Raw genomic sequence first — 17,551 nt, 5'->3', positions numbered from 1 at the left:
ATTTAGAGTTCAGTTTTAGGTACTCTCACAGTTTTAGTATTTAGAATTCAGTTTTAGGTACTCTCACAGTTTTAGTATTTAGAATTCAGTTTTAGGTACTCTCACAGTTTTAGTATTTAGAGTTCAGTTTTATGTACTCTCAGAGTTTTAGTATTTAGAATTCAGTTTTAGGTACTCTCACAGTTTTAGTATTTAGAATTCAGTTTTAGGTACTCTCACAGTTTTAGTATTTAGAATTCAGTTTTAGGTACTCTCACAGTTTTAGTATTTAGAATTCAGTTTTAGGTACTCTCACAGTTTTAGTATTTAGAGTTCAGTTTTAGGTACTCTCACAGTTTTAGTATTTAGAGTTCAGTTTTAGGTACTCTCACAGTTTTAGTATTTAGAATTCAGTTTTAGGTACTCTCACAGTTTTAGTATTTAGAATTCAGTTTTAGGTACTCTCACAGTTTTAGTATTTAGAGTTCAGTTTTACGTACTTAGTACTTGAGTACTTATTCTACTTAAATGTGTAATATACAAATGGACAACGTTATTGTCGAGCAAATCGAGTATGTAGGAAGTTTCTTTTCAGAACGCTGGATCTATTAGGCAGAATGCTGGATCTACTAGGCAGAATGCTGGATCTATTAGGCAGAACGATGGATCTACTAGGCAGATCATAAAAAGCTCATCTCTTACTAAGGTTGGCGCTTGACGAAGGTTTTGTCACAATGACCAACCAAAGTCATTAAAGTTGGATGGACTCAGGGGTGTCCAATAAATCAAAATATCAGTTTTTAACTGGATTCAATCTCGAGACCTATCAGTTCGAAGCCAATAGTTAACCCATCAGCCACCCAATCTAATGGGTATATGACATTAGAAAATACTAAATATTTCCTCCTGCAGGGGGAACGACTGTCTAGAAAATACAATAAACATGAATATAGGTCACTCTGCAGGACCAGGTAAAAACAAAGGACTTTTTGGGCCACGAGATGTTCATCAGCTACAAAACATACACACAAGACAAACTGTTCCTACAAAATAGGCGTGAACTTTGTTGTTCTATGTTTTCTCTATTGAGGCAGGAAATGGTTTTTACTTGGTCCGGCAGGGTTCTCTATATGCATCTAAGTATGTTTATTGTATCTGACATTGGTTGAGAAAAGTGAAGGCCGTAGAATGTTGCTCTGGTCGTTAACCATCAACCACAGAATAATATGAGCTACCATCTTCTGCCCCATGGATCACAAGGTCTGAAAGGGAACTTACTAAATCTTGTAGGACGAAAAAAAAACAACATACACACTTCTTGTTTTTATTTTTTTTAGCAGACACGGAGCTGTGCGATACAACTTTTACCGCGAAGACAAGAAAGTCTACGTCAAACAATGCCAAGTACCAGCAGACGAGACTGAAACGTCCAACATATAAATCATGAAATGATCTGCAATTTAAACCATTCGTTTAAGTCTGACAGTCAAGCGTATGCCATACAAGAAATGATGTCACTTCAATTTTCATTATTATAATTTGTTTGTTGTTGTTTTTTTTTGCTTTCATCGTTCGCTACTTGTCACCACTGCCATTAAAAGACAATTGTAAAAAATTAGCAAATCTTTTGGATGAATTACGGTACGATGAGATTTCAAAGCAAAGAAAAACTTCTCAAATATTGTATCTCCTGTATGTCTTACAAAAGCAACACTCTATGAAGCTAATCGTACATTGACCTTTGAATGTATCTTGTTTGAGAAGTGTTCTAGGAAGTTTGTTTTACGTTTATCTCTATATTCAAAGTATGTATATAATGTGTACTTTAAAAACTTTGTTTACCATTTGTATGATTGTCTACTTTTGATTTGAACTGTAATCGCTATAATCAGTTTGTAAATGGCCTAATTCGGTCTGAAATCAATGTAATTAAACCACGATATTATAAACATATTTTTTAACCCTAAATGTTTCAATTATCAGAAGTGAATCTTACGATATGTCCTACAAAATGTTTTCTGTATTAGAAATATATTTGTTAAAAAGCATCATATGTGAGAGCGAAGATCACGTGACCATGAGCTCCAGATAAACTCTTGCAGCATTTAAAAAGGGATTAGATATTTCATGTAACCAACTTTTGTGATAGATTCGTTACTAATTCTCTGCAGTTTAACACAAGCTGCGTAAGTTTGTACATTCGCCGCCAAGATTACTTTGGCGGAAGACATTCAGTCAACAAGCCTTCCAGAGAAGGCAAAAACTCCATGTTGGCCTCATTCTGAACTCCGTGCTGGCCTCATTCTAAACTCCGTGCTGGCCTTTATTCTGAACTCTGTGCTGGCCTCATTCTGAACTCACAGAGGCCCTTAAATATATGTTGGAGATTTTAAAAACGTATATGTGTCGATTTCTTACAAAGCTTATGTTGTTTATTAGTAGTTTTTATTAAACTATATTTCTGCACCAGCTTAGGAAAGTTGGAAGCAGGATCATATTCTTGAACCTGGCCCACTAGAAACTGTGGGAGCTATTGAATGGTCTAGAATCTAGATCCACTATCTTACTGGCGACAACGTTAGTCTATGAGCTGAGTAGTCACGTGGTGCCGTTAAAGTGGCAAGTGGGATGGAGGTCTAATTCTTTGCTTTAATATATATATATATATATATATATATATATATATATATATATATATATATATATATATATATATATATATATATATATATATATATATGTATATTACCTCAATGACTGGTAACCATTTATAAAGAATACATCTACATTATAGAAGAAAAACAAATATCTGGGGATACAGTCATAAGTAGATCTATCTCCAGTCTATGAAATAATATAATTGCCGTTAATTTTATTGTAATTCAATGCTACACTCTACTACGAAGATTTTCTTTTCCCCCCCTCTACCCACCCCCTTACTTTAAACGTTCCCAGATGTACTGAAGAAGATAAAACATGAAAACATCAGCAATGCCAAATAGCAGAAGTAGGACGTTTTGGTGCAGCCACTTTTGGCGCGAAGGTCGTTTTGGTGCAAACTTTTACTGCCACATTGTACATTTTCATTTCATTATGTCTATCAAGGAATTCACATATCTCTGTTGTGTATGTGTGTTTGTGTTTAATAATAGTTTTTATGTACAGAAACAAATTTTGTTCATTAGATTTGGAATTTTAGCTTGTTGTGTAATTATTGTTCTGCCTTCATAAAATATCCAAAATCATAAATTTTTTTTTGGGGGGGGGGGGGGGGGAAGGGGGAGGCATTTTTTTTTAAAAGCTTTAATACAAATCCACGATTTAATAATAATAGTTATGTATAAAAGCATGCAATATTTTTTAAGAAAAAAAATATATTACTAGTAAATTTCATCAAATTCTCCTTCTTTAAATAATTATATAACATGCATATTTTAGTCAAAAATGCATATTTTTGAGTTTGTGAAGGGTAAGGTCATGGGTCGACTCCCCACCACGACAGTGTTGCCAACCATAATTGTCGATAAAAATGCGAAACAAAAAGCAAAGATACAAATGTCTAACCCGTCAAATTTCTCTTTAAAAAAAAAACAACAAACAAATCTCTCTTGTGAAATCTCCCGAGGTAGTAGCCCCGACTGCCTTATCTTAATCCTGCTCCCGAGTATAGTATATTGAAAATAAAAGCTATAATAAAATAGATTTGCTTTTTATAATTTATCGTCATAGCCTTTCGCATCGAAACGGCATGCGCCAAGCGTTGTTTTTTTTTAATTCATTTATTTAGATCTACTTTGTGGGGATAAAGTTGTAAACTTATACAAATGAAATGGTGTTGTTTTTTTTTTGACTCAACTGCATTTATAGATTATTTCTTTTTGCAGCCAACATCAACCATTTCCAGAATGTTGGTGGTTTTTTTTTTAAATGTTTTTAAAATCTCGTCTATCATGGCGGACGAGGGGAACCATTGGTTCAAATCAATACTCTCAAACAGCTCGTGGAAAACAAAAATGTCCCTTGCCCTAAAATGCATGCCTCCACCAAGTAAAAAAAAAAAGTTCCCGATGTGTCATTACCGATGGACGTAGATCCAAATAAATGAAGGTCTATTTTGTTCCCCCCAAAAACATCTCGGTATCAAGAGGACTGACTGTTGAGAGTTAGAAGAAAGCCAGCACTGTGAAATGGGCATTGTACTAGATTTAATTCCCCTAGCTAATGAACTGCATGGACTCCTGGCGCTAAGAGTGAAACAACACTACGTCACTCTATATGTTGATCTTCATTAGTCACTTTTACCTACCCGTTAGCTTCACTTGTTGTGACAATATATTATTATGCAAATTCTGGGAATCTTTTTCTTCTTATAAAATACAGACGTTATATATATACTCCGAAAGAGAATATAATTACATCCCACATGTAATTCTTCTAGTCTTGCATGTTTATCAATGATTTTTTTTTTAGTTTTTAGTGCAAATTTGTGACATTTGGATACATAATACCTATCAGGCGGTGTATTTACTTGTTTATACCACATTATTTTATGAAATGATTTGATAGTTCTCAATATTTCTTTAAAAAACAAACAAATATAAATAAATAACTGTGGAACCCAGTGCAAGTCCGGGGCGAGGTGGAAAGGCCAGTGCAAGAGTTGATACGGCGGTACGGGTGTTAACAGAGAGATATTGGTACAGTCTTGTGTTACGTGCTGCCAATTGTACAGTATTGGCTGTGATTTATTGGACATTAAACTATTACGTTATTTTGGAGCCCTGAGTTGTCAAGTTCCTTAGGTTGGTGGTGTCGTGTGGAGCAGGTTGAAGAGAGCCAGAATAGGGAGAAACGTCACACAGCAACAATAACCAAAAAAAAAAAAAACAACCAGCAAAACGATAGGGATGTCGAAGAACAAGGTTTAAACCGGGACCGTACAAGATGGCTCCTCAAACTGTCAACGTGTTTGTCAGAGAAATAACGCCATTTGTTATACACAAGTTGATTTTGTGAATGTGTCCAAGAAACTAGCACAAGGTATTTTTTCGTGGATGAAAGTGTAGCACTTGCTACTCTAACACTATGTGACTGTGTGTAGGTTCAACGTGTTTGTCGATGAAAGTGTAGCACTTGCTACTCTGTGGTATATCGTGTGTTTGTAAGAAAGCGTAGTCTAATCATTTTTGACTATTATAGACCATTGTTTCATCAGCAATGATCTTGTGTGGGCCGTGTGACAGTAGACCCATGGCGGCCATGGCTATCCCTGTTCAATTTGTTATTAAGTTGTAATGTAAAAAATGATTTCATGCAGCCTTCATGAGTGAAGACACTATCTCAACTAGGACACTCTAATGGTGTCGATGGTGACCTTATCATTCTGAGAAATATCTAAGTGTTCATTTTCTTAAATGTTTTTTTCACGTTATTGCTCCATTGGGGCTTAAAACATATACATTAGTACATTGACAATTTACTATGTTTTTTTTTTTTTTTTTTATATATATAATTCCTGATGACTGTAATACGTCAAGACAAAGTGTTACAGATTCACTTTAATAATTTATGTTTAAAATTATGTACGAGTTGTTTTACTATTGTTAACCATTGTTACGATGTGTATATTTATATGACCACGCAGTCGAGCCTTCAGAGCTGAATATTTTAAATATAATTTTTATGATCTAGATTAGGTCATACAAATCTGAATGGTTAGCAAGGAACTGAAGACTCATCCAGAATCATCATGCAATTAATCATATGCATCATAAATTGAAACATGGGGAATTAATTTGAATAGTGGGGAAAACAATCTTCATGTTTATATGCTACAGAATGAATGTCTAAAGGACCTATTTGTAAGACACATTTGTCTTGAAAGCGTGATAATGAATTGGCCTCTTTAATTTGCTTTAAATGACATCCACAGCAAGGATAATTTAGAACACTTAATTGCTCAATTATAAGTTTAAGTTCAAAACAAGCCAATTAAATAAATAAAAGGTTGTAGTTCTTTGACTTAATGCCAGTACTTGTAGTTTACAGCAGATTATATATATATATATTATACAATTTATTTATATATATATGTGTACATTTCTCACCTCTTAGAAACTTCTGGATGTGCCTCTGCAGATAACTTCATTACTGTTTCATTATAATTAATGTGGATATGTTTTACTTGTTCTAGAATTTTGAAAGTTAATTAAAAAATAATTTCAAACTCCCAGTGCAGTACATGTCTTTTTATCATTGCCCTGTGTCCCAGTACAGTACATGTCTTTTTATCATTGCCCTTTGTCCCAGTGTAGTACATGTCTTTTTATCATTGCCCTTTCTCCCAGTGTAGTACATGTCTTTTTATCATTGCCCTGTGTCCCAGTACAGTACATGTCTTTTTATCATTGCCCTGTGTCCCAGTACAGTACATGTCTTTTTATCATTGCCCTGTGTCCCAGTACAGTACATGTCTTTTTATCATTGCCCTTTCTCCCAGTGTAGTACATGTCTTTTTATCATTGCCCTGTGTCCCAGTACAGTACATGTCTTTTTATCATTGTCCTTTGTCCCAGTACAGTACATGTCTTTTTATCATTGTCCTTTGTCCCAGTACAGTACATGTCTTTTTATCATTGCCCTGTGTCCCAGTACAGTACATGTCTTTTTATCATTGTCCTTTGTCCCAGTACAGTACATGTCTTTTTATCATTGCCCTGTGTCCCAGTACAGTACATGTCTTTTTATCATTGTCCTTTGTCCCAGTACAGTACATGTCTTTTTATCATTGTCCTTTGTCCCAGTACAGTACATGTCTTTTTATCATTGCCCTGTGTCCCAGTACAGTACATGTCTTTTTATCATTGTCCTTTGTCCCAGTACAGTACATGTCTTTTTATCATTGTCCTTTGTCCCAGTACAGTACATGTCTTTTTATCATTGCCCTGTGTCCCAGTACAGTACATGTCTTTTTATCATTGTCCTTTGTCCCAGTACAGTACATGTCTTTTTATCATTGTCCTTTGTCCCAGTACAGTACATGTCTTTTTATCATTGCCCTGTGTCCCAGTACAGTACATGTCTTTTTATCATTGTCCTTTGTCCCAGTACAGTACATGTCTTTTTATCATTGCCCTGTGTCCCAGTACAGTACATGTCTTTTTATCATTGTCCTGTGTCCCAGTACAGTACATGTCTTTTTATCATTGTCTTGTGTTAATTGCATCATTTCAATGTGTACTCCACTAACTCTTGTCTGTTATCTGACCTGGACTATTAAATATTCTTTCACATCTCTCTCTCTGTTAGTGAATGTTTAAAAACAGACCCAAATACATTTGGATATTTACTAGAAGTGAATTGTTAGCTCTCACATTGTGATGCTCAGATGTCCTATGCATATCTTCATTCATTCAAATGTCCTGTGTATACCTTCATTCACTCAAATGTCCTGTGTACAACTTCATTAACTCAAATCTACTAAGTATACATTCATTCACTCAAATGTCCTGTGTACAACTTCATTAACTCAAATGTCCTAAGTATACATTCATTCACTCAAATGTATGTGCAAATCTTTATTCACTCTAATGTCCTGTCTTCAATCACTCAGCTGTCTTGTGCATATTCTTTGGTTCATTCACTCAGTCATTCATCTCTACATAGTGTCTTCAGTGTATTTCTCTTGACTGATATGTGCCAATATTATGAATAATTGAATTCAATATAAAATGTTACAATTGACCACATGACTATTATATACTATATAAAACTTGATGAAATAAAAATTCTCTTTTGAAACTGCATTAGGTTGAAATTGGTTGGTGTATTAAAAACTATCTTTTTTTTTTAACTCATCAATTATCTTCAAAAAAATATTTACTATATAAATGCATATACCCTTTGATTACTTAATAATATTTGACAATTGGTTCTGTACAAAATGACTGCAAAATTTTTTTCTATTCACATTTCTATCAGCATTATCATTAAACTCTTGCCTTTGGTGTGGAGAGGAGTGTGTGCACACAAGGGCATCATTAAAGTGTGACATATTTGGGCAGCAGAGCAACCTTTTCTAATGCATCATTTCAGCATCGATTTTTCATGGGACTACTTTTTGATGGGTAATAGAGTTAAGTTTCTACAATATGCCTACCAAACTAACAATGAAGAGCTCTCCACACATGTTAACCTAAATAAGCAGGCCATCATTAGAAGAGTAGCCTATGTTTCAATCATTTGGTCCCTTATTTCTGTTAGTTCTTTGTAATTAATATTTCTCATCATCACAGTATGTAGGTTTGATTAGTCACTGAAGACACTAACACAAGCTTGAATTGTTGAAGAAGAAATGATTAGCTTGAAGTGTTGTGATGACTTCATTTTATTTGTCCAAGCTTCAAGTTCTCCTGGGGGAGGGGAGGGTTGGGCATAACAAAGATATAAAGTAAAAAAAAAAAGATCTATTTATAAAAAATAAACCAACAAAGAATCATTCTTGTTAGACTTTATTGCTAAAAATAAAAGAACCAAATAATAAATGTAGAGCTAGAAAGATTGTTCACACATCCAACTAACCAAATTATGTACAAAATAAAACAAAAAGATAGCCTAGCATTGTATGTATATATATATTTGTAAACCAAAGTAGACTAGACTCTATAGAAATGTATAATGTTAGGTCAGTTGTATATGTACATATGTATACAATGAAGTCAGAAGATATCAGTTAAGTGAAGCAACACTTAAGTCCCAACTTACTGTCTAACTGTCCAAAACAAAAGGACCATCTAGCAAGACTTTGGTCCAGCCAAATGAACAAACATTAAGTGCAGCCTTGTTTTTAACAAGGCTGAGGGCAAACAAGAAGGGAAGTGTTTTTCATTCCTTCATCATAATATTACCTCAAAAGTGCCTGTTAATGAATCTTACATTTTAGCAAGTGGAATGACAAACAACCTTATCTTGTTCTTCTCTTGTTGCTTCAGCATCAAGACTGATTACTTTCCTTCACCTAGCTAAGTGGCTGTTGCTTCAGCATCAAGACTGATTACTTTCCTTCACCAAGCTAAGTGGCTGTTGCTTCAGCATCAAGACTGATTACTTTCCTTCACCAAGCTAAGTGGCTGTTGCTTCAGCATCAAGACTGATTACTTTCCTTCACCTAGCTAAGTGGCTGTTGCTTCAGCATCAAGACTGATTACTTTCCTTCACCTAGCTAAGTGGCTGTTGCTTCAGCATCAAGACTGATTACTTTCCTTCACCTAGCTAAGTGGCTGTTGCTTCAGCATCAAGACTGATTACTTTCCTTCACCTAGCTAAGTGGCTCTGCATAATATTTTGTATTATCCCACCCTAAGAAATCAAGAACACTTAAATAACAAGAAAAGCAACACAACGCTTACCCAAAAACTGTGATTTCAAAGCAGTCACATTAAGAAACATCAACATCTACAATGAAATAAGTTTATAACATAAATCTTAGTTGCATATATTATCAAATGGTAAATGTAGAGACATTTCCAGCAGTTGACTCAAAAGGGAGAGAAAATGTCTAAAGCAAGGAGGACATATGGAAACGTTCCTCTAAATGTATGAAATGAAGAATCAAGTGGATCTCATTTTAAAAACATCTGGTACAGACTATAGGCAGTGTAGGCATAATTGTATAATTAGATGCAGAATCAATGCTGCTGTCTAATAGATGTGCTTGATTTGAATTTGTCAATGTGTTGTCTATGTCTAAGCACATACCAAAGAAACTAATCTGACATGAATACTAGACAATGTTGTCAGAGCCAAGAAGTGAATGCATACAGCAGACAAGTAACAATGACAAAATAAACAGCAAACATTATTGACTTGAATTGTAAAGTAAAAAGAAAGTTTAAAGATCACAATGAATCAGAAATACTGTCCATGTCCCTACAGGTCTTGAAGACCACTTTACTATTTTGCCTCAGTCATTTATCCCAATTTAACATTGTGAGATTAATTGCAAAGGGACAATATAATAATTCTCAATAAATTTGTGAATACTTGCCAATGGGGATGATGGCCATGCTGAAATGAAGCTATCAGTTTTTACCAGAATTATTAAACTGAATACAATTGTATAGTTAGAATGTTCTTTTCAGCTACAGTGTTGCTAACCACTGTGCTCCATTAAGTCTACATAAACATTATGACTTTTACCTTAGGATGACAGATGTTTAACATGAATGTGCTACAGTTGATACTGGCTGCCTTGCAAAGAATAAAATACAAATGTTAAAATGACATGAATTGTCCAAAGTAGAAGTGATGACTCAAAATTGTCCTTTGTTAAGACTAATCAAAAGTGAAGTGTCTCCTGTAAATAATACATACAAATAAAAACCATAGACTTATTATATAAGCTTTTCAGCTGACATCCATTCAAAGAAATAACACTACAACTACTGGAGGTTGAATGACAAAAAATATATATATATCTGTATTACATATCACAATCTCATTACAATGTAAAGGAAACCAAAAAGTAGATTTGCACAATTTTATATTGAATCAATTCATCCAAGATAGTATAATGCCAGCCTTCACAACATATTTTTCTGCATATATCTATGAACTAATCAATCCTTCCACAAAACAAAACAAAAAAAAAAGAAATCATTAAAAGAGAATATTTACAGTATACTCATATTAATGATAACCCATTAAAGAATGTCACTGATGTAAATATCCTAACAGAAAGAATGTCATGTTTTTTTTATTGTGTTTTTACAAATAAATGGCATTCTTAATTTTACAAAGCTTACAATTTAATTTTACAAAGTCTCACTCTGTCTGTCTGTCTGGTAAAACGTTTGAACATGTTATTTCTCCCATTTCCATTCTCGGATCAAGTTGAAACTTTCCAGAGTTATTCATTGGCATAGACAATACATGAATAAATATAAACAAAAAATAAACCTATAACTGGTTATTGATTATTTTGTTTGATATCAAAAAGGAAAATTAATCCTTCTGTATTCACAGCTATAGTTAAATATGTTGAGAAATTCCCAGAGCAGGAGGGTTGCAATAAATAGACTTTGTTAAGGTACCATTTTTGCCCCATTCTGCTAGAGTCATACATGTGATCCTGATGATCAAGAAATCCCAGATAAATAGAAGAATATATAAGAATGAAAATGATTCTTTCATGTTGGAAAATGCCTTTCAAAATGTAGATCTTGAAAAGTAGTTGAATAAATATACACCACTGTTCAAAAGGTAATCAGTCAGGGAAACACGAGATCAAACACAGGTACATACAAATACAAATAACAACATTGTTCACATTCAACAGTTTCAGTGTTTGCCTTGTGGGCCATATAGCTGCATAGTGTGGTGGTCCATTGGCTCAACAGTGGGCTCCAGTGACTCCCCACTGCTGTTACGGCTCCTGGTCCGAGCAATATCGTTGAAAGCCACCACCCAGTCATCAATTGCTGTAAAATCCCTGTCTGAGCTGCTGCTTCCTGGCCGACTCCTACGATTGGAGGAGCCAGATGGATTCCTGCTTCTGATTGCTGTGAATGACTCTGTCATGTAGGAAGTAGATGGGTGTCTGCTTCGGATTCCAAACTCAGTGCTGAAAAAATCAAAATCAGCATATGGTGACTTCATTGAGGAAGATGATGGATTTCTTTGTCGATATGTTATGTCATTGAAAAGATCTAGATCTGAAGACCTCTGGGAATAGGATGGGTTCCTGTGCCTCTCTGTCAAGGGCAACAAACTGTCTGACTCCATTATGCCCCTGAAGGGAGTGGATTTATTTTCAGAGGAAGGATACCTTTGTCTGGCATGGGCATCATACTGGACTAGTTCCATTTCCAATTGACTAGATGGTCTGCTCAGACTAGAGGAGGAGACTAGAGGATCTTTATCTTTCATGCACAGCTCAGGGGATTCTTGCCTGTCAAAAAAATGACTCGCTTTCGATTCTAGCGTAAATCCTCCAGCAAAGCTATCCTCTGAAAACAATGTTTCAGATTCTAATGGGACGCCTCCTTGAAAAGCATGTACATGATCCTTTCCTCTTATTTGCAGATGCCTGGAGTATTCTGGTGACTGCTTTACATTGACATTTCCTGCTGGTGGTTGCTTCTTCAGTGACTCCCCTTTCTGTTGATAGTGAACATCTGGTGGAAGCTTCTTCTCATTAAGTACATCTCCAGTAGAGGATGCCATTTGGTTGCTGTCAGAAACAGATTTCTGCAGCTTTTGTTTGATTTTTGCAATCTTTTTTCTCAACTGTTTGTTCTCGTGCTTCTTCTCACTGATGTCCTTGTTCACAGTGCTTATAGACTGTAGAACCATGGAGGACTCTGCAACTATAGGCTCCATTAAGTGACCTTCTACAAAAGAATCAGAGAAAATATTGGAGGGCAGGTGTAATAGCTCACTAGGTGAGGAGGGCACTCTGTGATGCTCCACCTTTCTATGGAAATATGCAGGCCTCTCAGCTTTAAACTGATGTGCATACTCTGGCTTAGTTAATCCTTCAGGACTGTCTGTCTCAATGCTTGGATTATTATCTTTAGAGAAGGAAGCACTGCCTTGACTCATTTGTTGGGCTAGTTGATAACTGTGAGCTAAAACATTTTCCTCTGCTGGAAGACTTGAGACTTGCTGGACTGGGTGTGGATCCGACAGGAACTGAACATTCTCTGATCTTTTGGTCCAGCAGTTGGGCTGAAGTGTCAAGGTTGCATTGCCTTCAAAAGATCTGACATTTTTCATGATATTATCTTCCATTAGACATGGGTTTGAGGCATTCAGAGCAGCAGCCTTTCTGGTATTATTGAGCTTAAAGTAGCCTTTGTCTGAAAGAATATTAAAAGAACTATGGACAAACTGAGTTTGATCTAATGACTGATGTTGATCTTGTGGCATGACATACACCTTCTGAGGCAACTGCTGGTCTCTGTCAGAACTTGAGGGGGAAGAACTGTTTTGCATGCTTGATTTGGACAGTACTGAGACATCAGTTGTAAGTGGTAAACTACTAGCCGTATTAACAGCTATTTTTTCTGTGGGCTCAGAGGAGTGCTGCTTGAAGACATGGAGGTAATTCTCATAGCCTGAACATCTTTCTGGAACCAAATGGCTCCTAACTTGGTTTGCCTTGTCATTGTACACATTCTGATGGCCAGCAAGACTGGGCCTTGGCTGTGAGGCAGAGTCTGCCTGTTGGTTGTCATGGGACAAAAGTTCTTGAAGTCTGCTTTCAGAAGGATTCTTTTCCTGGTGAGCTTGATGGTGGGATGGACTATTATGGATTAAGTCCCTTTCTAGTGATGAAAAACTTTTAGGATAGACACTAGATGATTGGCTTTGTTTATCCAGTGTTGAGTGAGAATAGTCAGAAGAGGATAGAGTTGATGGTTTTGTCAGCTGATCAGAAAATTGAACACACTTCTTATTGATTTTAGGAATGAGCTTTCTAACTTTCACTTTCTTGGGACTCTTCCAAGTTTGTGAGGCATTTGCAGACAATGAGGGTGTTTGTTTTTCTATCATATTAGGATTGATTTGCCTCAGTTCAAGATCTCCTATCATCTCATTACTAGACATATTAGCTGTTTCCTGGACCATTGAAGTCTGCATATTAGTTAGTTGGAGTGTTGCAGAGTTTGAATTCTTGAAATAAGCCTGGTTGTCTTCAAGATGCAATGTTTCCTCCCCATCTTCATCTCTATTGTAAATATCATTGATTATTTTATCAATTCTTCCATTTTTAAAATGATCTTTTTCATGTTTAGTGTGACTTTGAATGAAAGATGACTTTGATGACTCTCCAGCCATGGAATTGTGACTTGAAGCATGCTGATGGGCTGTGGAACTTGACATATTTTTAGAAAAGGGAGAGAAGTTGGAAGTAAGTTTAGAACTTTGTGTTCCACTTGGCATGTCAGTAGTGGGTTGAGGTGTAGCCAGAGGACCATTAGCTCGCAACATCCTTGCTATGGTTGGCTGGGCATTGACCACGTTTACTTTGTGTGACTTCTGATCATAATGGTCAGACCCATCAGGCACATGATGAGAAGAGTCTGGTAGTCTGGGTGATGGCAAGGTGGCTTGATTAGAGAAGAGCATATTGGAGAGCATTGGGTTAGACGCTGTGAGGACAGGCTGAGCAAAGGAGAATTTACACAACTGTGGCTCTGATAATTGCTGGGCTTTTGTTGGCTGTGAACTTAACAATATGGCATTAGGTGAACTGTCTTGCTGAGTGCATAGCAAAGTCTTCCTTTCAGAAAACTGTTTCACATTTGAATTCACATGCTGAGATGGTAATTTGAGCTTGAAAGTAGCATTAGAAGTAGCCATGGAATGAACAGCATCTGAAGAGCTGAAAGATGTATTTAGCTTGGGTTTCTGAAACTGCAATACTGATGTGGATGGGATGATGGGACCAGCAATCAGATTGTGGTCTATTCCACTAGAGTCTGACCTAACAAAGCTTTTCTGGATAGAAGTTTCATTGCTTTGTTTTGAGTTAATTAGAGTAAAATGCTTTTCCCCTGATACTATGGGTTTGGCTAGCAAAGATAATGAGCTTCTTGGCTGGCTAATAATTTTTAACTTTGACTCTGATGATAACAATGGTTTAGATACATTGGCTGTTTGTGCAGCAGAGATTTGCAGTTGTGGAGTTATAGCCAGCTTTGGCAAAACAGACCCTTCAGAGCAGCCACTTGTCTGCTGCTGGATCGGAACTTGTGAGATTATTTGTATTCCCAGAGGTGCAATTTTAGCTTCATGTAAAGCATTAGGACGAATAACTAGCTGATGTGGCTCTAGTGCTGTCTTAATGTTTGCTGGTAATAAAGTAATGTTTGCAATATTGGAGTTACTAGTCAAAGATGGAGCTTGACTGCTAGATTGGTTAATTAACAGAGGGCCATTCTTGAATAGAAAAGGTACTGCACTAGGGTTTGTTGCTGTTGAACTAGACACATTAGTGTGTTGATTAACAGCTACAGACAGTGATGCTGAAGTGGTAACAGCACCACTTGCTACTCTTGCTAGTTCTTTGTTTTTTAAAAGTTCTAACACAGTATTCTTCTTAGGTTTTGGAGCTGGCATATTTTTTGTAGCTGGCAAAGCTCTCTTGGCTAGTGGTGGTACTGAACTCAAATCTGCTGTTCTGATGTTTGAAGTTTGTTCAGAATGTGTAGATATCTTTAAAGGCAAACTTCTTGCAAAAGAATGGGGAGATGAATCAAAAGCTTGCTTGGCTTGTTCCCCTGTAGATGATCTAGATATACTAACCTGTGCTCTGGGAGTAGTTACAGTGCTTGTTACCAATGATGAAGTGGTAACACTTAACTGGCTTGTTGTTACAACCGCTGATAAGATGGTACTGGGCTCAAGCCTGAGCCTTGAAGGTGACATCACAGTTATGTTAGGGGGTCCAACAGCACCAGATGGGGTATTAGTGGCACGTGTGAACATGACCACTGAGGCCAGCTGGGGTTTGGAGGGACATGGTATTGGTACTGATGGGGATTTCATGGAGGGAGAAATGGGCTGAGTGGTAGAAAATGACAAAGACAATCCACTGGATGAGGGCTTAAAGGTACTACTGTTAGTCACTGCAGTAGTTAGCCCGCCACTCCATTCTGTTTGGGAAACACTTCTAGAAGGCTGTATTGTCAACTGGCTATTTAAATCATATGTCGAAGATTCTGGAAGCAATGTTTGTTGTTCTTTTTCTTTTGACTTGAAATCAGTTAGCTCAAGATTCATTTCCTTATTAGCACTAGAACTAGTCTGTGCTTGACTCTGAAGAACCATGCTGGTGCTGGCACTAGCCTGAGAAGCAAAAGAGCTAATCAAATCAGCTAAAGCCTTGTCTGACAGACCCTGTGATGCACATGTCCCAGCTCCAGTAGAAAAAGTCACGGGCAACTTGTTTGGCTGAGCTATGACTACGAATTGGACATTCACTAATTCCTGTGCAAACTCTTTTGCATCATCTTGAGATGCTTGTGAAAGGTGTAAAATCTGAGGTAGAATGTTGTGACTGAGAAGAGCAGTGCCAGTATTCATCCCCCCGTTCCCATGAGAAGGGTCACACAGTTGGTTGTTCACAGCAACATTTGGTGCAGGCTTCTGAAGTGTGTCACACAACTGATGTTGCTGAGTATCTGCCTGCACAACTGAGGTGCTATGCATAGATGGGGGTGTGCGGGGTGGACTATCTAATGTTAGATCTATGATTTCTCTATTTCTTATAGTTGTTACATCTCCTGGTTTGTTTGTCAGGTTGGGCAAAGAAATTGTATTGCTTGAGATAGTTTGCCCAGTTTGGATGGCTGGGTTTTGTTGATACAATGATGCTACTTCACTGACAGGATTCACAGAGGTAGAATGGGATTTGACAAAGTTGGGCTCTTTGGCTCTAGACATTGAATCTGTGGATTGCTGGCTGGTTGTAGAACCTTTTGAAAACATGTTTGTACATTTGAACCGGGACTCATCTGTTGATTTGGCTTCCACATTTGGCTGTAGTGATAACTGAGATTCAGAGATGTGAGAAGTCCTTCTTGGCCTCTTCAGCAACAAAGGCAGGTGTGAAGATTTGCCACTTTCTTTGGACTGTACTTCAGCATGAGAAACTGTACTTGGAGGAGTTATTGTACTTTTATTATAAAAATCTGGCTGTATAGTATCCTCTCTGGATCTCACTTTTGTTTCAAGACCATGAGTCCTAAGAGGTAAAAAAGCAGCACTCGGTTCAAGCAAAGTTTTAGGACTTTGAGATGTAGTTTGTTGGGCAAAGGTTTGTGACTGAAGAGAGCCTGACAGAATGTTCTGAAAGCATTTATCACCATTAGAAGTTAGAAGGTCACCAGGGTTCATTGCTATTTGATATGTTGGATAGTTAGGCTGATCAGGTACTAGTAGAAATGTACAATTTTGGCTAGGTAATGCACTAGATGTCTGTGATACTGTAGACTCACTTTTCAATCCTAGAAATCTTTGTTGATTTCCAGATATTAGAAAGTTACCAGAATTGGAATCAAGTACAACAGATGTGGTATTCTGAAGTAAAGATGAAGAATTCTGAACGGAAATAGGTAACACAGTTTGGCTCTCACTGACATTTGCACCTTTGTTGGTGGAGAACTTAGGGACATCAGATCTTAGAGAATGTAATTGTACATTCTGAGTTAAATAGGCATCTTGAGTATCCTCAGAGAACCTACCCATCTCAGGTTTACTCAAGGACCATTTGCCATTGTGGATGATTGGCTGAGATTCATGGGGTGTTAGTTCTGCATTCATTACCACTTGTGGTGCATGTATCAAACTGAATGTACTGCTATTCATAATCTGATTCAAAGTTTCGGGAAGAGAGGTTGAATTGGTGAATACTTTGCTTTCTTCTTCAGAAGAGCTTCCTAAGGACAATGTGGAAAAACTGGCAGAGCCAGAGGACCATTTTTGTTTAGGGATTTGCAGCCCTGTAGAAATTGTTGATTGTTCTGTAAGTTCTGTAAGAGAGGAATGGAAACATTTTACTTTATAT

General features: G+C 36.8%; 2 protein-coding genes across 6 annotated transcripts in view; one reads left to right on the top strand and one right to left on the bottom strand.

The window, feature by feature from the left end:
• LOC106071260 (RYamide receptor-like) overlaps positions 1–2,683 on the top strand; it is a 201,742-nt gene extending 199,059 nt beyond the window's left edge. The window contains exon 7 of the mRNA XM_056041783.1: positions 1,317–2,683. Within this exon, the coding sequence (XP_055897758.1) occupies positions 1,317–1,419 (103 nt within the window). The 3' untranslated portion in view covers positions 1,420–2,683. The remainder of the gene's footprint in view (positions 1–1,316) is intronic.
• Positions 2,684–8,473: 5,790 nt separating this feature from the next.
• The window catches only part of LOC106071262 (mucin-2-like), a 39,133-nt gene continuing 30,055 nt past the window's right edge, over positions 8,474–17,551 (bottom strand). For all 5 annotated transcript variants that reach the window (XM_056040504.1, XM_056040508.1, XM_056040505.1 and 2 more), the window contains one exon: positions 8,474–17,516. In XM_056040504.1, coding sequence (XP_055896479.1) covers positions 11,317–17,516 — 6,200 coding nt within the window. In that variant the 3' untranslated portion in view covers positions 8,474–11,316. The remainder of the gene's footprint in view (positions 17,517–17,551) is intronic.

This window comes from Biomphalaria glabrata, chromosome 9, assembly GCF_947242115.1.
Source record: "Biomphalaria glabrata chromosome 9, xgBioGlab47.1, whole genome shotgun sequence".
NCBI classification, from domain to species: Eukaryota; Metazoa; Mollusca; class Gastropoda; family Planorbidae; genus Biomphalaria; species Biomphalaria glabrata.
The sequence above is the reverse complement of the archived record's forward strand: the minus strand, read 5'-3'. Positions and strand labels throughout refer to the sequence as shown.